This window comes from Crassostrea angulata, chromosome 2 (assembly GCF_025612915.1).
Source record: "Crassostrea angulata isolate pt1a10 chromosome 2, ASM2561291v2, whole genome shotgun sequence".
NCBI classification, from domain to species: Eukaryota; Metazoa; Mollusca; class Bivalvia; order Ostreida; family Ostreidae; genus Magallana; species Magallana angulata.
Window position 1 is genome coordinate 26,577,753 of NC_069112.1, and position 25,025 is coordinate 26,602,777.

At 34.2% G+C, this 25,025-nt stretch overlaps 1 protein-coding gene across 1 annotated transcript in view; it reads left to right on the plus strand.

The window, feature by feature from the left end:
* Positions 1-25,025, plus strand: part of LOC128174094 (uncharacterized) — a 197,451-nt gene that overhangs the window by 13,937 nt on the left and 158,489 nt on the right. Inside the window, exons 4-5 of the mRNA XM_052839729.1 lie at positions 21,785-21,887; positions 21,996-22,158. Of these exons, the coding sequence (XP_052695689.1) occupies positions 21,785-21,887; positions 21,996-22,158 (266 nt within the window). The remainder of the gene's footprint in view (positions 1-21,784; positions 21,888-21,995; positions 22,159-25,025) is intronic.

Sequence of the window (25,025 nt, forward strand, 5' to 3'; positions counted from 1 at the left end):
GTTTACACATAGATTACCTGTAAATAAAATCAATCGTATATAAAGTTATTAAAGAAAAACTGATGTTGTGCATGGGGTGCATACAACCTGTTGTTCTAGGGGTGTATACACCCAAATTACGACCTAAAACATTGACATTTCTTTTTAGGTGAGATTAAGAATAAATTTAATGAACCTCAGTTATGAATACCTGTATTTTTGAAATTGTTTTTATTATCATGCATTTATGATTCATTTTTGGATATTATTAATTGAAATAAGATTGGTTGGGAGCTTTGAATGTTTCCGATTCCGATGTATGAAAATCCGATCATTTTATGTAGATAAATTACAATAGGGCCTAGACATGTAACCCTAACCATAATTTTTACAATGGTTGCTGTCCACCACTAGTAGGTGCCATGAAAACTTCAGTCCACGGAGTAAGAGCCTCCGATGTTATCAAAAATGATGTTTTTACTCTCTTTTATATACTGTAAAAGTTAGACACCGCTTGATAAACACAGCATTAATGTCGACACGAAAGAGAGATATATATATAAATATATATACGTCGTTTTATTTCATTTTCAATTCCCTTGGTGTACAGTAGGGTTTGATTCTGATTTATGTTAAGTAGATGTATTACATGAAGGCCTATATTTTTTAAAGTAGAAGTTGTATCAACACAATATGTTGACAGTGTCAGACCACGTGCGGATGACTCTAACAAATTCAACTCCGGGGTAGGTTGTTCCGATGTTTCGGAGCCCGATGTTTTTATTGTCGTTTTCCCTAACCATAAATTTTACAAATGTAGCTGTCCACCACTAGTAAGTGCCATGAAAACTCCAGCCCTTGGAGTAAGAGCCTCCGATGGTTTTGAGTCAAATGTTCTTTTACCTGTTTTTACATATTATATAAAAACAACATTGTTAAAGGTCGACACCGCTTGATAAACATAGCACTAATGTCGAAACGAAAGATATATATACGTCGGTGTTTATATGTCAATTCACTTGGTGTACAGTAGAAGTTGAATTGTAGGAATGGTTATACATATAATATAAAGGGAAAAAACACATCAGTTAAATATTTTTCGAAAATGTTATTAAGAAATTGTCTAAACAAATCATTTGCTTAGTTTAAAAGATGTTTTCTATTTCACTTATTTTTCCTATCTATAATCGGGTTAGTGTTGTGGTTTATCATTGCACTCAATACAACTTATCGGGCCTTTCCGGCATAGCTCGGCAGAGATACAAAGGCCTGAGATGTTCCGATTGCATTGCCCTAAAATAAAATGGAGGTCACTGGCACCTTTTGAACAAGTCATTGCCATTTTTGAATTTAGGTCGCCAGTATTAAAACGTTATGTTGCAGTAAGATCTTGCATATTCCATGTGATAAAATATTGCTCTAAATATCAGTACTATAAACCAAGTATTATTCCCGTGTGATAAGTATCCGCGAAATCTGCGAGCAACCTCTGCTCACTAATATAAACCGTCGCGAACCAGTATTCCTAAATTAGTCAAATGTCTGTTAGTTATAATTAATTCTTCTTGTTTGAATAGAATTGAATAGAATTGTGAGATGAAAGTGATGATGTTAAGAAAGGAAGTCCGCAATTTCCTGCTGATCCCAGAAATCCCAGTAGCATGTGATTTTCCAAAATATAACAACATCCCTGCAATAATATAGTGGTGCCAGTAGGGGGCATGCATTGCTAATATACAGTACTCTGAGAATGCTTGTTGAAATCTCTTCACTAACCAATTAAGGTGGTTATATTTAACTAATATATCAAATTCCACAAAATACTAAGCGAAAATCAAATCGGCCAATTAAATGTTTGTTTATAAACTACAACTTGTGTTTCAAATTGTAACGTTAAATTGTTTCATCAAATTGTGTCGTCACTGAACCCATCGTTCCATGCAGTTTCTACTTTCAAGCAATATTTGCCATAGTAATAAACAATGTTTATAAATATGTATATATATTTATACATGATGCATGTAAAATGTTTATGATAAAAGACTGCTTCAAAGCCTTTTATTTGGTTGAGTATATTTATTTAATTTTGGTTTTACCTCCAAGCTTATACAGTATGTTAAAATCTTTTGTAGATCAGAACCAGTGCAAAGGCAGGTTCGACGTCTGAGATGTCAGCGGATGGTCAGTAATAAAGAAATTTGTTTTAAGCTGAAAGCTAAACATGTAATATATACATGTAATATAATATTTTACCAAGACCAGACAATATCAACCAGATTCTAAAGCCCCCCCCCCATGAATCTTGGCCCCGAGGTGGAAATTCACTATCTCACACGGGTATATAATGAATGATTATTTTTCTCGCATTATTTTATATATACATGAAAAACAGATGTATGACAACTTTTGTTACGACGTTCAAAAAATTACTTTCGGTTTATCCCTCCGTGTGCTTAAATTCTAATCAGGCACGGGCAGCCCCCCCCCCCCCACTTTTTCTCGCATGAACTATTTTTTTTAAAATTTACATATAATAGAATTATCATGGAGTTGCCCCCCCCCCCCCCACTTTTTTGGAGGATGTAAAAAATTAACATAACCCCCCCCCCCCCCCACCACGGATTAGGATTTTGAAGATTTTGGGGAAGTCCTAATTTCCTTTTTTTTTTTTGCTTGTCAAGATTTTTTGGATGAGTCTGCCCCCCCCCCCCCCCCCCCCCCCCCAGCTACGTGCCTGCTAATAGTGCAAGTCATGATGAAAGCACACGACAGTTTTTTCAAAACAAATTCACGAACTTCAAAAAAAAAAAAAAATTGCCTTGTGGATAATCTCAATCCATCATTTTGCATTTCCACAGTAGTAATACACAGTGTAAATGAAAATCTTACACTGCTGTCTCACATTGGACACACCGGTGATAATGCGAGAAAAATAGAAATCCATTGGCGGATCCAGAGGGGGGGTTCCGGGGGTCGGAACCCCCCCTTTCTCTGGAGCATATAATTTTTTTTAAAAACTTGTAATGCCTATTTAAAGGCAATTGTCCCCATTTATAATATAAATACTGTAATTATTTCAAATAAATGCTTTTAAAATTGCTAATTTAAAGAATTTTTTACAACGCACCGTAATTTACATGTACATGTATTACATATGAAAAACCCTAACGATTTTTTTTTTTCGAAACAGGTACATCTGTGAGTAAACATGTGGAAAATTAAAAAAAAATAACTAAGCAGTGTCACTAAAACACAGATTTATAATTACATCTACAATGTATTGTCTACTCTATTTCTTTAAAAAATCAATTATAGTTAATTTTATGCAAGTTATGCTATTTTTCTGGAATGCTAGCTATACCGTACCTCGTACCCACATGAAACACAAAAGAAAGCCCTTTTTTGATTTGTTTCCAAGAATCGGAAATTATGCTACAAAATACCGTGTAAGGGGTTTAAACCATCATAAAAATGCACAACTTTTCAAAACTTTCCTGAATAAGATCGCATCAGTACTAGTGCCGGGTGATGTGGCGCACCCATTATACAGAGGTCACATCAAGTTCCGTGGGACGACTACTGCTTGTACAATTGTATTACACATGTTCCATCTATTCAGCAGATAAACTATCCCCATTTTTGTCATATCCTATCATTTAGACCTTTATTTAAGAGGGCAATCGATAGAACTCAAAATCAATAAATATTAAATAGTTCAGAGTTTAAACATCAAAGACATAATTTTTTTTTTTAACAAAAATTCATTTTTATATCTTGTAAAAAGTCTGAATTATTTTTGGTTTCTTAGCGTTTCTCTCTATTAAGCATAGCATAGACGCACGTTCTCATTGCTGGAGACTCGTTTTTTGAAGGCTAAAAAATATGCAAATCTTCGTTTCCTAAACCAAAACGCTCAATAATGCAGTGCACTCTGATATTAAAATAGATGTGAAATAGATATTGATGAGATAATTGTTTATTAAATTTACGCACGGAAAACGTTCAAAAGGCCTTGTTTATTGACAAATAATGTATTTTGCACATAGTGATTTTCATCAATTGGAACCCCCCCTTTTCAAAATTGCTGGATCCGCCTCTGAAATCTAACATAAGAATATGTGAAGAAGGAGTATTGTTTAGATATTTTATATTTGACACCATATACAAATTAATACCAATGATATATAGTTCGTTGGAATTTTTAACAAATAATATAAACATTTAAATAAAATATAACTATCTGCCCGTCTGTCCGTAAATATCCGAGTATAAATATTTTCGACTTTTTATACCGAACACAACTATGACAGAAGCGCGGGCTTTAGAAAGAAGCAATGATGACGGCCTGTTTTTATTTGGAGAACAGTTTACCAATGGACGTTATCTCCTTCTTATACTTAAATTGGAGGAGACGTTTGAAGCGCTTTTTGATGCAACTGTTTAAAGAACATCGACCGGTTTGGTAAATATTGATGTGGTTTGTTACGTAAAAAGAATAATCTTACCGGGACCTGGCTACGCTCTGGTCACAGTAAGAATTCGTCCCATTTACACTATAACGTACACTACTTGCAATGTAGCAGCCGCGAAGCGGATCAGCTTCGCGTCGATTCTAAGTCTGTTAAAAATAATCTGCAGAGGAAAAACACATTTTTATACATTACAAACCTTCTTGAGCATGCATATTTAGTTTAGTCCACAAAATATATTATCCATTTATAATGAGTCGTACCGAGGTATTTTGTTAAAAGACGCGTTTGAATTTGCATGCTATTTTGTCGAAAATCGCACTTGGAATGTCTCGGTCGACCATAAACAGCGAATTTTCAAACATAATGTTAAAAGTGGCAGCGATTTCGTTGCAAAAACAGCTAACGTGCAAGTACCCATTATTGCCGATTGTTATAAAAACAGCAAGATTTCCGCTATCTATTTGTAGTTTTCAGCTACAAACCAAAATAAATAAATAACAGAATTTTTAAGACACTATAAGAGTTGGGAATGAAGAGAATTCAAACAGTTCGTAACACACCTTAACAAAGGTAAGCTATGAACACGTATCTCAGCTGTATCCGTGCGATGACACATGCCACTGAATCTTTGACTTGTAATCCATTTTGATGACGGCATTTTTTGTTTAGGTCCAAATTCGAAGAATATTTACCTCCATGTTATGATATTTGACAAAAATACGCAAGAAACAATTCCTACTACCGTATTTCACGGAATTTAGGTCGATACGGTTTATTGGGCGAAGGAGGCCGTTTTTAGCCATAAAATAAAAAAAAGTATAAATAGGTCGACTTCGAAGAATTGGTCGAAAAATTACCGCTAGTTCTAATGAATAAATGGTTTAAACCAATAACGTTATCATATAGTAGCCTTTAATCTTAATTCACAGTTTTAAACAAATGGGAAATAAAATGTATTTCTTGAAAACATCGTAAGAAAATGTCTGAAATTGCGTCAAAATTTTCAAACCAAATAATTCAGTACGGCCGGTTTTAATTTAAGATCGTTTTTTATTACTTCCCTGCCATGTGTACAAACTGGTGTTAACCGGGGGATAGTTACCTAGCCTGGAGGCATGACTACGGTAGCACATGCCACCCTGTGTCTCTATGTGACTTTTTACTGTGTATATACACACGAGTCAATCTGATCTTATTGAAGCCTGCAGGCATGAGTAGCACGTGCCGAGAGTTCAACTGTGTATAAATAAAGTCAGCGCTACCCAGACTGATTTCAGAGACACCCGGCTAAAATTTCATCGAAAGTTTTATGTTGAATATACAGAAAAAGACTTGTTCATGTATTCTATTATGAAAACAAATTGTTTTTTTGTTATTTCTACCCGACGATATTTCCCCCCGTAATTACCCTTTGTACGGTTCTCATTTTACTTTTACCGCGCGAAATCGATTTCCTGTTTATCGTAAGCACACGATCAAAATGCATGACAGCATTTAATGATTCAGTCAGTGATCTAAGTAAGAAATGTAAGAAGAAATAAATCTATTTACATTTAATTTTGTTTAAATGATAAATTACTACAGTATATTGATTAAAATCCATACGATTTTTACACAGAAATTCAAGCAGTATTACAGTAAACACTCATGATTGTATTGGAGGGTTGCATAAATTTTTGCAAAATTCCAACCAAAAAAAAAAACATAAATTGGGCGAAGCGATGAATAGGGCGAGGTCCACAGGTCAGGGGAAAAAGTATCGACCTAAATTCCGTGAAATACGGTACACAATATTTAAGAAAGAAAGCCGAGCGTCTGCTTGCTTGTAAGACGCCATTTTGTTTGCAACCTGAGGTGGATCAAATATTTATCCACACGCACCTGCGTTGTTAATCAGAGGCGTTGCTATTAACTTTTATTTTTTTAATGGACACACATAACATATATTTAAAAGCTTTTAATAAAAAAGCAATGCATTTCTTTAATTTTTAATCAGGTGAAGCACATATTCCCCCGTTTGTGTGCAAATGGCCGCAGGGACATTGAAAAGAATATTGCTTATAATATGATTGAATTGCGTTTATGATATAATTTTTTATGTTATATTCTTACATTTTATCTTAAATTGTCTTTATTGATAGATTCTTTTAAAAGTTTGACCTTTTTACCGATTAATTACTGGAAAATAACGAAAAGATATGAGCGGCAATAATGGGTACTCAAACTTCCCGTAAATCAAAGGTCATGAAGAGGGTTTAATTTTAGCCAGAAGTAAGTTGATATTGATGAAAATGAAATAAAAATTATTCCTCAAATCAAATGAATGATCAGTGCAGAGATTTGCCTTGAAATTTTTACATGACAGCTTACATGAAGAGAGTAATAGAGAAAAATTGGGCATTTTTCGGCAATAATAGGTACTCGCACGTTAATGTGGTAATATGGGATTATAAAAGAGCAACATTGTATGTATTTGAGACCAATCAAAAATTTAGATGAGATACAGTGTAATTTAATTCTTTTATTTGCTACGAAGGGAGTTTATGGGACGAATTCTATCGTTGAACAAGGTCCGTAGGACATTTATCATTTTAATGATAAAACATTCTATCTATTTGTTACGTAGCTTGATTTACCTACATAGCTTTATTTACCTACCTAAAGTATGTTTATTTAGCTACCTTTTTTTAAAATAATTTATTTATGATATACAAGCATACACACAATTACACCCACAAAAACCACACACAAACACACCAACTCACATGCTCGCCTGCATATTTTAGATAATAAACTTTATGTATAGATGCACTTTAATAACGCTAAGGAGTGGTTACTTGCTTGGAAAAAAACCCCCCAAAACAAGCCAGTAAAAACAAATAGCAAAAAAAAGAAAAACAAAACAAAACTAGATACTGTCATTAGACAGGTATACCCGCACCAAGTGTTTGCCCCTATATAACACTATTTAGTACCAGTTTAATTAAAAATGAAGGCCACATGCAAGTTCCGGTAATACATTTAAAAATTATAATTTGCATAACTGAAGGATGAGATCCCTTCCCATGTGATAATACACATGAGCAGCACTTTATGTGCATTTTGGGGTTGAACTGTTTGCATGTGAATTTTAAGTTAATCAATAATCTTTATAACATTTCCTGTCATAAAAAGTATAATGGTCTATATAATTATTACAAACAAAATTAAATTATGCCCCCTCTCCACGGCGGTTGCCGGCTTTATATTTGCTTCTGTGTGCCTACGTGTACATAATCGTGCACGGATTTAGAAAAGGGGTGGGAGTGAGGGGTCCAGACCCTCCCCCCCCCCCCCCCCCAAATGAAAATTCATTTACATCAATAGTAACATTACCTCAGACTCCAAATGCCCTTACAGACATGTAATTGCTCTAACCCATTGCACTTCAATGTAAGGTAACATTATTTTGGGGGAAAATATTATATTTATACTCAATAGGAAGTATACATCACAATATGCAGGTGCCCTGCACCACCTTAAAGCTGTTATGATGATCGCCTGATGTCCTGCACCACCTTAAAGCTGTTATGATGATCGCTCAAAGTTTTTGATCGCTAGAAGTGAGTTTAGGGTCCCGATTTTTTTCCCTATATAACTAAGCAAATTTACTCTTGATTTCTCAAACTCTTGATCTCTTGAAACCCTTGATCTCTCGAAGTCAAACTCCAGGGGCCGGTTTCTCAAAAAGGCCTACGTCCAGGCGTAGGCTTAGTCCGGACTAAATCAGGGACTAAACCTCAAAACCGGACTAAGTTGCGTTTCTCAAAAAGGCGGAAACTTAGTCGGGACTAAATTTGGGTTTAAATCTACGCCTGCTAATGGGTAGGCGTAAGTCCTTAGTCTGTGCACAAAAATGGCGAGTGTTTTGTTTTTAAGGCAAAATAAACACTCAGAGAATTTTAATTTTTGGTTTGTTATACGTCTTATTAAGGTAAACATTCACCATTTATTGAAATATTTGTACATGTACGTATAACTTTAAAAAATACCTGTTGTTCGATAACTGTTCCTATTTTTAAATAGATTAAGATTAAATCAATTTGATAATTCATGGGCTTACCTTGTTAAACACATATAATATACATTACTTCTCGTTAATGAAATCTATATTTTAAGTATGAAGAATTAAAGATGGGTATACCCCGATAGATGATATAAACACAATAATTAAAAAGATGCTGTACTTTTAAATTAAACATGTATTCCCCAACAAGATAGATGTATACATAAGTATGAATAGATTATTGATTTTTAAATCAATACTCAGTAAGCTTAGACTGGAATTTAATGATTCTAATCAAATTTGAACCTATGAAACGAAACTGATTTCAAAATATTGAGAATACTCCTTTGAATAGGAGCAATTCAAAACGTTTACAGTTGTAATTTGTCCTTGTGTGTTGTTGTATATTCTATACCTACATGTATACTACTTACAACTTTACAACACGTATACATTCTCATTTTCATTTTTTTTACTCCTAGTATCTTAACAAAACCGTATGAAAGCTACATGTATTTTGAATGTTTATGAACTCGCATTTAGATACATGTACAATCAATTTTTGTTAAAATATTACTTAAAATATGTTTTAAAAGCGTGCAGAGTGTGTATCAATTGTAGATCTATTGACATGCGTTTGTCGAGGTTCTTGAAGATTCTAAAATTTCACATGCACACCTTGAATTTTCGGAGCTCAAATTAATTCATTTATTTTATTAATTCTAGGATTAAGTGTTCAATTTCCTTCAATTAGACGTTGATTGTAATTCTTTTTAAATAGGTATGGTTTACATGTACTATGGATGATCTTCGTGCATATGCATATGTGTTGTTTATTTGTACTCATTTAACTGAATTGGTATTTAATTACTTATATTTACATTCTACTGTGTTTTCCCATTAAATTCTGTGATCTTCAAATGCCTCTAAATGCAACAAGTAGTCAAAGGTCAAATTGACGAGTTTTATTATGACGTCACAAACGTTGAACGCTGTAAACTGCAACGTCACAAGCGAAAATCAAAGTTCACGCTTGTGGCTGTTACTGTGGCTCTTCCATTAATATTAACTTACCCTTAGGATAAGATCGGAATTTTAAGGTATAATTCATATTTGCAGACAAGGCAAGAAGTTAAAAAATGTAAATATAAGCATTAAATCATGATTTTGTGAAGTATACACTCTCATAACTGCTGCGGTGTGTGCATACAAATTTTCATAACGCGCTAATGCGCGTTACTCAATTTGTATGCACACACCGCGGCAGTTATGAGAGTGTATACTTCAAAAAATCATGATTCAATGCTATAGAATTCATGATAGTTTTGTTTCATCATATTTTTAAAGATGTATGTATATCAAGGGATGTTTTTTTTTATTCCAAAGTTGTCGACTAGCAATACAAAAGCGTTGTTTTAGCATTTTACAGCAGTGTGCATTATTTACAAATTTAACTAGCGTGCATTTGTCATACTTGTTTTAATCAAGATACTGTACACAGAGTTATTTTCGTCCCGTGTAATTTCCGCCCTTCTAACAGTTGCAAACAGTTTCGCTCTGTCATGAATTCGCCCAGTCACAGTTGTTACTTAAAAAAATTCACCCGCTGACAACGAGGGTGAAATGATTGGAAATTAAACGGGGGCATATAATCCCCTGTATGCAGTATATAGTACTTTACTTGTTAATTGTTGACAATATCTTTCAAATCTATTATCATTTGAATCGCAGAAAATCAAGAATCGTTTCCATGTCACTGTCTACATTCTTTCATTATTGGAACAGAGGATGGAACTTTTCTTCCTTTTGTAGACATGGACAAGGTTCATGTAATGTTAGTTATACAGTAAATATTTTCTATTTCAGTTGGTTGCTGTTTATAACCTATGGACATATTATTTTCTATAAATAATATAGTGTTAGGGTAAAAAAGAATCAAGCCTTATCCCAGCATCTGAAAGTGTCTAAATATCTACATGAAGCATACTTATCATTCTGCAGATGTATGCGGGTATATCTACTGTACCTTGTCCCTGTAATCTATAAATATTTGAAGTTTACACGAACATTGGAGTTAATTTCTATGTATTGTTTCGTTCAATTGATATGTACGATTGTGCCTCAACATCATCTACAATGCATTGAATCATATATTTGGTTTCTGAATCCTCTTATATATGCCTTTTTCATATCAACTGTTTTCTCTAAAATTTCATTATGTTAAGAATAGTGATGGGCCGATTATCGCCGACAATCGAAAGTCGGTTGCTAAATGTCTCCCGATGTCGATGATCGATTAAGATTTTCATAATCGATTATTTAAAAAAAAATTTAATACAAACGTAATACATTCTTCGTACGACTTGACTTTTTTTTTCAAACATCAAAACGAAAATAGGTTTAATCAAAATGGCGGCGCGATGTGCAAGCGCAAATGCCACTAATCAAGATCCCAACAATAACATGACTCAGGAAATATTTCCATTTCCAAATACAAACTTTAAATCCACGGTGTGGAAGTATTTTGGATTGTTGACTTGCTCATTTTCTTGAATAAAAACCTTGAAATGTACTGGTGAAACATTGAAGTGGTATGTCATGTGACTCGGCCAGTAGTAAACTTTCTAGTCACGATGTTTAAATGTTAAATTGTTTTGGTTTAATGTTTTTGAAATAGGATTTGAACTCTGAATTTCAAATTAATTTGTTATATTTTAAATTGTTTATGTTTATTGTTTGAAGTTTGAACTTGTTTCTAACTTCCTAGTCACTATAAATGGTACAATTCCTAGTTTTCTTTTATTCTAACCAGGTGCAGTAAATAAGATTGTATGTGCATACATGTAATAATATATAAATTTTATTAACATATTTGATTTATTTGAAAAAATATTAAATAATTTCAAACAACTGAAGCAAGTATATATTACTGTATATACAACGCAAGACGCAAGTTTTTGTTAAGAGTTTCATTCAATTAAACATAATTTGAAAATTTTCGATTATTTAATCAATTATACACTTTCGATTATTTCCGATAATCGATTATGAAAATTGTCCGATTTCCCATCACTAGTTAAGAAGTGTATAGGCATTTGTTCTACTTTCATAAATACACACTGTTATGAGCGACTTGAACTATGCACAGTGGTATAGAATAGCATGCGTACTTTCGGGACATGTACTATATATATGAATTGGAAAATTGATCCACCAAATATAATCATAGCCTCAAAGCAAAACAAAATAGGATATGCGCATGCTTAGTACTCAGCGGAGATGTCTAAGTTCTTCTACATTTAAACCCTAACTTACGCCTCTTTCAAAAACGCAACTTAGACCCGACTAAATATTGGCGTAAGTTCGTTAGTCGGACTAACTTAGGCCCAGATTTACGCCTTTTTGAGAAACGGGCCCCAGTCCCATTATTCATAATGTATAGTTTTTAGCTCACCTGAGCTGAAAGCTCAAGTGAGCTATTCTGATCACTTTTTGTCCGTCGTCTGTCTGTCCGTCCGTCTGTCTGTCCGTCCGTCTGTCTGTCCGTCTGTAAACTTTTTACATTTTGAACTTCTTCTCTAAAACCACTTATCCAATTTCAACCAAATTTGGCACAAAGCATCCTTATGGGAGGGCGAATATAAATTGCAGAAATAAAAGTCCGATCTGTATTCAAAGCGGAGAAAACCTTGAAACTGTAGAAAAAGGGGGGTGCATTTTTAAAATTCTTCTTCTCAAGAAATACTGATTCCAATTCAATGTAGTTTAGCATAAATTATCTTTATGGGAAGGAAAATATAAATTGCAAAAATTAAGGTCTAATTCTGTTTCAAATCTGAGTTATTACGAAAATAATAATAAAGGAAAGGCGTGTTTCAATCAGTTTAATAGCTTCGGATTCGGCGTCCGGTAAAATGGGTGGACAAGACTTGGCCTTGGCAAAACAAAAGATTGGCAGTTATTAATCTGCCAATCTCATTAAAATTTCAGGATATTTGATGGACCAGTATATTTGTATTTGCTGTAAATATTGCTGTAAATAATGCGTATTTGGAATTGACGATTGCCGATCTGCCCAGGCTTTTATTTTGCCACGGCCCGGGTTTGCGTACCCATTTTACCAAGACTCGTATTCCATACTTCTAAAACGAGGTTCTTTGTTTAAAGCAGCCATGACGTTATACGAAAAAGGGTCGATCTGACTATGATGAATTTGCTTGTTGTGCAACAGTTCTCGAATGAAGGGAAATTTTTGAAACATGCAAAATATATTGGTGCTGATTTTGTGAAGTAAATTGAGGCTAAATATTTCAATGCGTTGACAGTTTTCACACATGACGTTGGTGTTAGCTTGTTCTGATTTTCGTTTCGTTTTCATTATTTATGCTTTGTAACCTGGGAACTATCGTCTGTATTTCGTGATTTTTACATATCAAATCAAACAGAGACTTCGGTAAATCAAACAGTTAACTGTTAACCTGCGCAAATTAAGCAAAATCTGATGTATCAAAAAAGTACTGAAATACAATTCATTCTACCGGTAATTCGGCATTATCTTTTGCGTAATGGTAGATTAATGCAATAGGTTTTGTTGAGATGCTCGGCATTTTCTCGAGTTTATTCAGTTTAAATAGAGTTTGATATCGCTGTTGGAAATATGTAGGTATATACATGTACATGTATATATATGATTCATTTCGAAAAAATAAATTGTGTTCTTTATTTGTTATAGTGCATGTTTCTTGTGTTTAATTGTTTACAATTTCTATTTACTAACCATATTTGAGTGTTAAGCTTCGAATTATAAGCAAGATACAGAGATTTGCTCACAATTCTATGTTTGTACACAGATCTTAAAAACTAAATATTAAAAAAGTAAAAAAATTGTCAATATTTATTCAGAAAATTTTCAAAGTCTGTTCTTCCAGAAACCAACTTTAACAACTTATTGTATTGTAAACTTAACCTTTTTTAGCTCACCTGAGCCAAAGGCTCAAGTGAGCTTTTCTGATCACAATTTGTCCGTTGTCTGTCGTCGTTGTTGTAAACTTTTCACATTTTCATCTTCTTCTCAAGAACCACTGAGCAGATTTCAACCAAATTTGGCACAAACACCACTAGGTGAAGGGGATTCAAGTTTGTTCAAATGAAGTGCCACGCCCTCTTTAAAGGGGAGATAATTGAGAATTATTGAAAATTTGTTGGTATTTTTCAAAAATCTTCTTCTCAAAAACTATTCGGCCTGAAAAGCTTAAACTTGTGTGTAGGCATCATTAGGTAGTGTAGATTCAGGTTTGATCAAATCATGGTCCCTGGGGGATAGGGTGAGTCCACAATAGGGGGATCATGTTTTACATAGGAATATATAGAGAAAATCTTCAAAAATCTTCTTCTCAAAAACTATTAGGCCAGGAAAGCTCAACTTTAAGTGGAAGCATCCTCAGGTAGTGTAGATTCAAGTTTGTTCAAATCATGGTCCCCGGGGGGTAGGGTGGGGCCACAATAGGGGGATCAAGTTTAACATAGGAATATATTGAGAAAATCTTTAAAAATCTTCTTATCTAAAACTATTAGACCAGAAAAGCTCAAATTAAAATGGAAGCATCCTCAGGAAGTGTATATTCAAATTGTTTCAAATCATGGTCCCTGGGGGTAGGGTGGGGCAACAATAGGGGGATCAAGTTTTACATAGGAATATATAGAGAAAATCTTTAAAAGTCTTCTTCTCAAAAACTATTAGGCCAGGAAAGCTCAAATTTGAGTGGAAGCATCCTCAGATAGTGTAGATTCAAGTTTGTTCAAATCATGATCCCTGGGGGTAGGGTGGGGCCACAATTTGGGGATCAAGTTTTATATAGGAATATATAGAGGAAATCTTTTAAAAATCTTCTTTTCAAAACTATTTGGCCAAGAAAGCTCAAATTGGCATGTAACCATCCTTAGGAAGTGTAGATTCAAGTTTGTTCAAATCATGGTCCCTTGGGGTAGGGCGGGGTCACAATGGGGGATGAATTTTTATAGATAGAGAAAATCTTTAAAAGTCTTCTTCTCAAAACTATTAGGCCAGGAAAGCCCAAATTTGAGTGGAAGCATCCCCAGATCATATAGATTCAACTTTGTTTAAATAATAGTCGAGGGGTAGGGTGAGGCCACACTGGGAGATTAAATTTTACTTATCACAGTCCCGCCCTACCACTAGGGACTGTGATTTTGCAAACTTGAATTTACACTACCCGAGGATGCCTCTACACAAGTTTAAACCTTTTCTGGCCAAACAGTCGATGGCGGTTTGAATTTTTACATAGGAATATAATGAGAAAATCTTTAGAAGTATTCTGGGAAAGTTTTCGGTTCAAAACTCAGTACTTAGTGTGAAAGCACAGGTTATGCAGATTTAAGTTTGATGAAACCATGATTCCCTAGAGAAAAGTGGGGCCATGAAATGGGGGGGGGGGGGGTATATAGGAATAGAGAAAAATCTTCTTACAGGTACAACAACAAAAGGGGCTTGGTATTTACCAAAAAATAAGAGGTGGATAAAAATTGGCAGATTTTCAATTTTTTTTAGCAAGATCTACTGTACTCAGTTGTCAAGATATTTTGATACTGTAATGCTAATTTGATCAGAATTAAGGCAATTGTTGCTCAGGTGAGCGATGTGGCCCCTGGGCCTCTTGTTTACTCTAGATACCTCGAAGTGGTTGTTTATTCAGGCGACACTTGTCCTGCAATGTGATAATTGTTTGATGATTGACCATATTGATACCTAATTATAATTAACACTGACCGTTTCACGACAATTTGGAGATGCGGTGAACATTAGAAATAAATTCAGACGAAGAGAAAACATTTAATTATTCACAAAAACTGAAATATTATTATAATAGATGCTTTTTCTTGTATGCAAGCATTTTTATATATTGCTGATTCTTTTTTAAAGTTGTTTAGACTTTAGCCCCTGGACGCTTCTGGGGCCTCACAGGGGGTTCAGAGTGTGATGTAGGTTTATATCCTGTATATAAACAATTGTTAAGGGTCTTTTTGAGAACTGCAATGCTGAATGCAATATGACTATAAAGTCATCCTGTTAGAAAAAGGACTTGATTATAAATATAAGAATATTCAGGGGGAAACAGATTTTTTTGTAGGGGATCTACATGTATTATACCACATTGTCCAGATTTAGTATTATGACTCCATGAAGCTGATTTTATTGTGCCTATTGTTGCTCAGGTGAGCGATGTGGCCCTTGGGCCTCTTATTTATACAGGATCTACATATATTATACCACATTGTCCAGATATTTTGTATTATGACTCCATTATGCTGATTTTTGCTCAGGTGAGCGATTTGGCCCATGGGCCTCTTGTTTTTGACTGATAACCGTTAAGAATGATGTTTCAAGTTGGTGTGGTCTAAAGCTTTTTTAGCTCACTTGAGCTGAAAGCTCAAGTGAGCTATTCTGATCACATTTTGTCCGTCGTCCGTCTGTCCGTCTGTCCATCTGTCTGTCCGTCTGTCTGTCCGTCTGTAAACTTTTTACATTTTGAACTTCTTCTCTAAAACCGCTTATCCAATTTCAACCAAATTTGGCACAAATCATCCTTATGTGAGGGCGAATATAAATTGCAAAAATAAAAGTCCGATCTGTATTCCAAGCGGAGAAAACCTTGAAACTGTAGAAAAAGGGGGGTGCATTTTTAAAAATCTTCTTCTCAAGAACTACTGATTCCAATTCAACGTAGTTTAGCATAAATTATCCTTATGGGAAGGAAAATATAAATTGCAAAAATTAAGTGCTAATTCTGTGTCAAATTTGAGTTATTACGAAAATAATAATAAAGGAAATGGGTGTTTCAATCAGTTTAATAGCTTCGGGCTCGGCATCCGGTAATCCGGCATCCGGTAAAATGGGTAGTCAAGACTTGGTCTGGGCAAAACAAAGATTGGCAGATATTAATCTGCCAATCTCATTAAAATATCAGGATATTTGATGGACTAGTATATTTGTATTCGCTGTAAATATTGCTGCAAAATAATGCGTATTTGGAATTGACGATTGTCGATCTGCCTTGGCTTTTATTTTGCATACCCATTTTACCTAGACTCGTATTCCATACATCTAAAACGAGGTTCTTTGTTTAAAGCAGCCATGACATTATAAGAAAAAGGGTCGATCTGACCACAGGGGCTTGGTTGTTGGATAGTGAATTTTCTAATTATTTGTTCCCGAAGAAATTTTTTATTAAAATTGTTAATCTTATGTGTATTTCTGTGTATTGCAATAAATAAATTCACTGAACCCCCCAGTTTCAGTCATGTTAAAAAAGTGTATTCAATGTACATTAAAAAAAGTAAAGGGACGACACTCGCCATCTTGGATTTATAGGGGGTCCTCGTTTCAAGCTATGATTTAAACACGTTCTTCCATTTCTCCAACGATTTCTGACGAGATCTAGGTTGGAAAATATTCAAATGACTTATTCCCATCGTCTGACTACATCTGTACGCTGCATAATAAACACATCGTTCCGAAATGTACTAGATACTCGCCAAACTTATCGAAAGCAACGGAAGTTGATGCAAACTCTCCATGTAATCACTGAGGAGATCCGAAAGCATTGGTTAAACCAAGAGGAATATCTTTTCGCGGAATTTTTGCTCTCTCTAGATTTATCATACATTTTCGGAACATCTCAGTGATTATACAGAGAATTAACGTCACTCAAAAGTAAACTTCCGTTGCTTTCGATAAGTTTGGCAAGTATCTAGTACATTTCGGAACGATGTGTTTATTATGCAGCATACAGATGTAGTAAGACGATGGGAATAAGTCATTTGAATATTTTCCAACCTAGATCTCGTCAGAAATCGTTGGAGAAATGGAAGAACGTGTTTAAATCATAGCTTGAAACGAGGACCCCCTATAAATCCAAGATGGCGAGTGTCGTCCCTTTACTTTTTTTAATGTACATTGAATACACTTTTTTAACATGACTGAAACTGGGGGGTTCAGTGAATTTATTTATTGCAATACACAGAAATACACATAAGATTACCAATTTTAATAAAAAATTTCTTCGGGAACAAATAATTAGAAAATTCACTATCCAACAACCAAGCCCCTGTGGATCTGACTATGATGAATTTGCTTGTTGTGCAACAGTTCGCGTATGAAGGGAAATTTTTGAAACATGCAAAATATATCGTTGCCGATTTTGTGAAGTAAATTGAGGCTAAATATTTCAATGCGTTGACAGTTTTCACACATGACGTTGGTGTTAGCTTGTTCTGATTTTCGTTTCGTTTTCATTATTTCTGCTTGTAACCTGGGAACAATCGTCTGTATTATTTCGTGACTTTTACGTATCAAATCAAACAGAGACTTTGGTAAATCAAACAGTTAACTGTTTACCTGCGCAAATTAAGCAAAATCTGATGTATTAAAAAATAATGAAATACAATTCATTCTACCGGTAATTCGATCGGCATTATCTTTTGCGTAATGGTAGATTAATGCAATAGGTTTTGTTGCGATGCTCGGCATTTTCTCGAGTTTATTCAATTTAAATAAAGTTTGACATTGCTGACGGAAATATGTAGGTATATACATGTATCTATATGATTCATTTCGAAAAAATAAATTGTGTTCTTTATTTGTTATAGTGAATGTTTCTTGTGTTTAATTGTTTTCAATTTCTAATAACTAACCATATTTGAGTGTTAAGCTTCAAATTATAAGCAAGATACAGAGATTTGCTCACAATTCTATGTTTGTACACAGATCTTAAAAACTAAAGATTAAAAAAGTAAAAAATTTGTCAATATTTATTGAGAAAATTTTCAAAGTCTGTTCGTTCAGAAACCAACTTTAACATCTTATTGTATTGTAAACTTAACATTTTTTCGTCATTATTACTCCTACTGTACATGTGATCCTTCACTGTGTTTGTGTACATTTGTATAAACTGATTTTGAACCTCAAATACCAGTGAACTGGTATTGAGTGAATAAAAGAATATAAAATCTTAGGCCATTCTTTTTTTCCATTTTAAATGCTGAATAGGAAATACCAAGTTAAAAATCATAAGCTGAATGTAATAAACTCATGTGAACAAAATATGAATCAAACCTAGGCGAACTGTGAGCTCTGTATCTTGCTTATAATTCTACAATTGACGCTGAAATTTTGGTTGAACATTAGAAAATCTCTATGAATTAGAGTATGTTAAATACTTGTACAAACAAAATAAAATAATGATACTGTGAAATCATTAGATTTCGTGGTGGCTCATTTTTCGTGGAATTCTTGGGTACCTCTCATCCACGAAATAACATCCTTCACGAATTGATGAATTAGGGTAATAAAGTCATATTCCCTTTTGTAGATAAATATGAAAACACGAAATTACGTCCCCACGAATCTGTAAAATTTAAGTCATCCACGAAAATTGGCCCCCACGAAATTTAATGATTCCACAGTATTCTGTATATATATCTACTCTCCCTCTCTTTATACAATAAATAATGTGAAATCTACATCAATTTTGATAGTTTTTCAGACACGAGTAAATAAAAACGACATCTTTAAAACAGTTTCCATATTTCTGACACATTTCTGTTGCGGGGATAAAGTAATTATCGCTATTCCTAAGAATATCACAGCGGAAAATTATCCTGGTTTGTACGCGAAGTAAATAACAGTCATTTAATTGTAATGGAGAAGACAAATAAAATTTTTGAATGTTTTTAATTTGAGAAATTGAGCACATTGAGGTACAATTTTCTTCTTCACATCTATACATGTAGGGTTTTTAAAATAAAAAACAATAACTATTATTTTTTTTTAAAACAATAACTAGTAAGTAGTGAGTAGTTGATGAAAAAAATGTAACTATATGCACTCATATATTTTGATCGCTTTACAAAGGGGGGGGGGGGGGGGGCAGAACGAAAATATAGGGATTTGGAAGTTAACAACTTAACAGTATACCTCTACCAAATGTTTAGTTTTATATCTTGCGTAGAATTTTCTTATTCTGGTAAAAAATAGTATTTCATGAAGGTACAATGTCAAAGATTACATGTATACAAAAAAAGTGTAAAATTCGAATACTTTACAATATTTATTTTTTGTTTTTCTACCGAGGGACCATATGGCACAATATCTTTTGAACGCCCATTGTTGCTCAGGTGAGCGATGTGGCCCCATGGGCCTCTTGTTAGGTCACCTGAGTCACTCAGGTGACCTATTGCAATTGGTCTTCGTCCGTCGTCGTGCGTTGTGCGTTGTGCGTCGTGCGTTAACAATTTTACATTTTTAACTTCTTCTTGAAAACTACTAGGCCAATCGTTACCATTTTTGGTGTGAAGCATCTCTATGGTAAGAAGAATCTAAATTGTGAAATTTATGGCTCTACCACCCCTGGGGTGCCACGGGTGGGGCCAAATATGCAAAAAAAGCCAAATTTTCAAAAATCTTCTTCTCTAATTCAACACATGTGAGGAAAAAACTGAATGCATGGTTATGATGTCCATGAGGCCCTCTACCAAAATTGTGAAATTTATGGCCCCTGGGTCAGGGGTTCAGGCTCTAGGGTGGGGCCAATATGGCCATATAGTAAAAATGTATTAAATCTTAGAAAATCTTCTTCTCTACTACCATATATATTTGTTAAAAACTAAATGCATGATTATGATGTCCATGAAGCCCTCTTCCTAAATTGTGAAATTCTTGACCCCTGGGTCAGGGGTTCAGGCTCTAGGGTGGGGCCAATATGGCCAAATAGTAAAAATGTATTAAATCTTAGAAAATCTTGTTCTCTACTATCATATATATTTGTTAAAAACTGAATGCATGATAATGATGTCCATGAAGACCTCAATCTAAATTGTGAAATTCATGACCACTCCGTCAGGGGTTCAGGCTCTAGGGTGGGGCCAATATGGCCATATAGTAAAAATGTATTAAATCTTAGAAAATCTTCTTCTCTACTCTCATATATATTTGTTAAATACTAAATGCATGATTATGATGTTCATGAAGCCCTCTACCAAAAATGATAAATTCATGACCCCTCGGTCAGGGGTTCAGGCTCTAGGGTGGGGCCGATATGGCCAAATAGTAAAAATGTATTAAATCTTAGAAAATCTTCTTCTCTACTCCCATACATATTTGTTAAAAACTAAATGCATGGTTATGATGTCCATGAAGCCTTCTACCTTAATTGTGAAATTCATGGCCCCTCGGTCAGGGGTTCAGGCTCTAGGGTGGGGCCGATATGGCCAAATAGTAAAAATGTATTAAATCTTAGAAAATCTTCTTCTCTACTCCCATATATATTTGTTAAAAACTAAATGCATGATTATGATGTCCATGAGACTCTCTACTAAAATTGTGAAATTCATGACCCCTTTGTTAGGTGTTCATGCTCTAGGGTGGGGCCAATATGGCCATATAGTAAAAATGTATTAAATCTGAAAAAATCTTCTCTACTCCCACACATGTGGGCAAAAAACTGAATACATGGTTATGATATCCACAATCTCCTTTACCTAAATTGTGAAATTCATGGCCCCTGGGTCAGGGGTTCAGGACATGGGGGGGGGGGGGCAATATGGCAATAAAGTGTTAATGCATATAATGTTTAAAAATCTAAAATCGGACTAATAATTATGTTTACCAGGAAGTCCTCTACTGAAATTTTAATTTTCATGGGGTATGGGTTTTGACTCTAGGGCAGGGCCAAAATGGATGTATAGATGTTAATGCATATAACGTTAAAAAATTATCTTCTTTACTCCCACACACCTGAAAGGAAAACTGAATTCATTATTTTGTAGACCAGATCTTTTAGTTTTTCACCAAAATTATAGGTTTCACAGTTCTTTTTGAATTAAATGTGGTTGTCATTACAAATTTATAATTTTTCTACTCCAGTATGAAACCTAATTAATTATAGATGCATATATGAGACTCCATGACAAGTTTTTGTATTGGATATATGCTACTCAGGTGACCGTTAAGGCCAATTGGCCTCTTGTTTTTTTAAATCAGGGTTACGGCATTTGTTGTTAAGGTAAGCAATGTTGCCCCATGGCCTCTTGTTAAAGATATTTAATTGAGTACTCATTAACCCTTTCAAATTCTTGAATTTTTACTTGTTATGAGGGGTATTGTGATATAAAAAATGCTTAATGCATTAAATATGGAAACATAACAAACAAGTATTACATAAATATGGATTAATAATATATTAAATATTTCTATGTGTTCATTTTATTGCAGGTAGCCAGTTCTGAGTATGATGCGAAAAAAGAGGCAGAGGAATTTGTAAGGGAAAAGAAAGACAAAAAATGCCTGAGAGTTAGACATATTGATGATGTCATTGGTTAGTACAGATGTCTAATTTGATTGTACCTGGTAGTTTGTTTTATTTTTGGAAAATCTGAATGTTTAAAGTTGAATGAGTAGTAATTGACATTGATTTTCCTTGTAGGTAAAGGTGTTTTTGCACTTAGAGATTTCTCCAAAGGGGAGTTTTTGCTTGAGTATGCTGGGGAGCTTTTAAGGTTTGCAGAAGGCAGAAAGAGAATGAAGGACTACCCCTTGAATTTAGGAAGTTTCATTTACTTGTTTAGTTTCAAGGACAAACAATTTTGGTATGTATTTATTAGGGTGTTTAAAATAAATTCTATGTAATGTAACATGAGAATTTAAAACCTACGAGGGAGGGAGGATAAAAATAAATGAACAAAAATTTCAAACAAATTTGTATTTATTGAAAGTCAGTCAGTTACCAATACATCAACACTGTCATATAATACATATGGTAGAATTCAGTCCATGTTAAGTCCTACATTTTCCAAGCAAATACTTTTGTGTAATTTGGGTTTATGTCCTTTCTGTGAAATTTTAAATTTCCTTTTGTGGAAAATGTTGCACAACATATGTGACTCACAGGTTATCATTATTATTTTTATAAATAGACATTTTAAAATTTAACATATCAGAGCTGAGTTGTAAGATTCACTGTACCTACTCCTTTGAAGAAGGGAGGGCGTATTGCTTTGCTGCTGTCTGTCGGTCGGTCGGTCCACCAACAGTTTCCGTTCATTTTCTTTGCAAAGGATAAACATATTGAAATGAAATTTGGTATACAGGTTTATCATGATAATATCTAGGTCAAGTTCGATATTGGGTATGATCAAGCAATTTTCGACAGAGTTATGGCCCTTGGTCTTAGAAAAATTTGAGTTATTTGTAGTTTCCGCTCATTTTCTTCGCATAGGATAAACATATTGAAATGAAATTTGGTATACAGGTTTATCTTGATAATATCTAGGTCAAGTTTAATATTGGGTAAGATCGAGCAATTTTCGACAGAGTTATGGCCCTTGGACTTAGAAAAATTTGAGTTATTTGCAGCTTCCGTTCATTTTCTTCGCATAGGATGAACATATTGAAATGAAATTTGGTACACAGGTTTATCATGATAATTTCCAGGTCAAGTTTGATATTGGTTAGATCGAGCAATTTTCGACAGAGTAATGGCCCTTGGACTTAGAAAAATTTGAGTTATTTGCAGTTTCCGTTCATTTTCTTTGCAGATGGTGCACATATTGAAATATCTAGGCCAAGTTTGATTTTGGGTATGATAGAGCAATTTCCAAAAAAGTTATGGCCCTTGGACTTAGAAAAATTCGAGTTATTTGCAGTTTACGTTCTTTTTCTTTGTGGATGTTTCCAAGGGAAGGGGGCATAAGTGTTTCACTAACATCTCTTGTTTTAATTAAAATGGGTAGTAATTTCAGTTGTTCATGAACTACTTTAAAAAATATATTCTACAAACCTCGTTTTGGGGCGAAAGTTGGTTCAGCATGGTTCATGCCCTGTGACTTTAATAACCGACATCGTACAATCTTGAAATAAGATTCAACTTTGATCATGTGTTGATCCATTATTGTTCGTTTTTAAATGGTTATTTTACTTCGATAGTGGCATAGACTCTCATTTTCTTTGTATGATGAATAATGAATACCCCGATACTGTTTTTGTGCATGTTTTTCTCTTACACAGGATGTAGAATTAAGCCGCTAAATGAAAACCTACATGGAACGACTTTTACAAATCTGGGTTTGCTTATTTTTTTCAAAACAGCATTTTGGCTGAAACTTAGGCGCACGGGTTGTATTAAATGTAGAATTAATTTTGAACAGCCTTAGGAAAGAAAGAACACCTAAATTATTAATGAAATATTGTAATCTAAAAAAAGTTGTAACAACCAGTGGAAAATACAAAAAATGATAGTCAAATGCAACATCATCATTTTTAATTGTAGAAGTAATTATATTCAGAGAAATGATTATCTCAAAGTGATTCATTTTGAGAATATTCTTTATGGGTCCAAAGGAACCCTCTTAATCTTAACTTTGAGTCCCAAGCAGAAAACAATGAGTCCATATTTTATTCCACGATGAACATCAAACAAGCTCTATTTATTAAAATCAAATTCTAAATGACCATACTAAGAGACAGACTAAGTGCCGTCACTGGAACCGTTCCAAGTTTTCAGCATTCCTTTCAGCATGAACCTCTTTGTTGATATTAATTTCACTTGTGTACTTTTTCATAAACTCTGGTTAATCTATCCTAGTTGAGGAGGAATTTTATCAGTTTTATTCGGTGGCATCATGATCAACATCAATATCCCCGCTGTAATGTAATATATCATTGGATATGATTGGTTAATCATTAAGTCTTGACCAATGAGATTTTGGCTTTTGAAGGCAGGGTTGTCTTTAAAAATTGAACTAGAAGGAAGAAATAAAAAAGTAGAAGGGGGGGGGGTCTGGGGGTCTTGCTTATAGCTACATTGTGTTGAAATGCAATAATAGCCATGTAATTATGGCATTATAGGCAGGGGAATTCCCCGCCTCCCAGGTCTTAGAAACAACCCTGTTGTAGTCAGAGTTTTTGAAATCTTTTTTTCAATGTCAGTCATTTGGACTGACAACCATCAGAAGTTTGTCAGTCCAGAATGATTTCTATCAGTCCAAACATTTTCAATAGAAAGATGAAAAACTACAAGTATATTTGCCTTCTAATTTCTCTCTTTTTTCCTTAATTGATCTGATTTTTCCTAACTTTCACATTCTGGCTCCTGATAACATTCTTATTTATCACTTCATTAATTATTTTTATTTCCTTCCCTCTCTCATTATCAACTTTCTTCTTGTTCTCTTTCTGCACATTTCATATGTAACTAGGGCTCGGTTGTCAGATAGCGGATTCTTATTTCCCAAAAAAATTTATAAATGATTACATTGGGATTTTTGTGTGTATTTCTGTGTATTGCAATAAAAACATTCACTGAAAACCCTGTTTCGATGTATGCAATGTACATTGAAAAAACGTAACGAGACAACACTCGCCATCTCGGATTTATAGGGGGCCCTCAGTTCACGCTATGTTTAAAACAAGTTCTCCAATTTCTCCCATGATTTCTGACGACAGCTAGGTTGAAAAA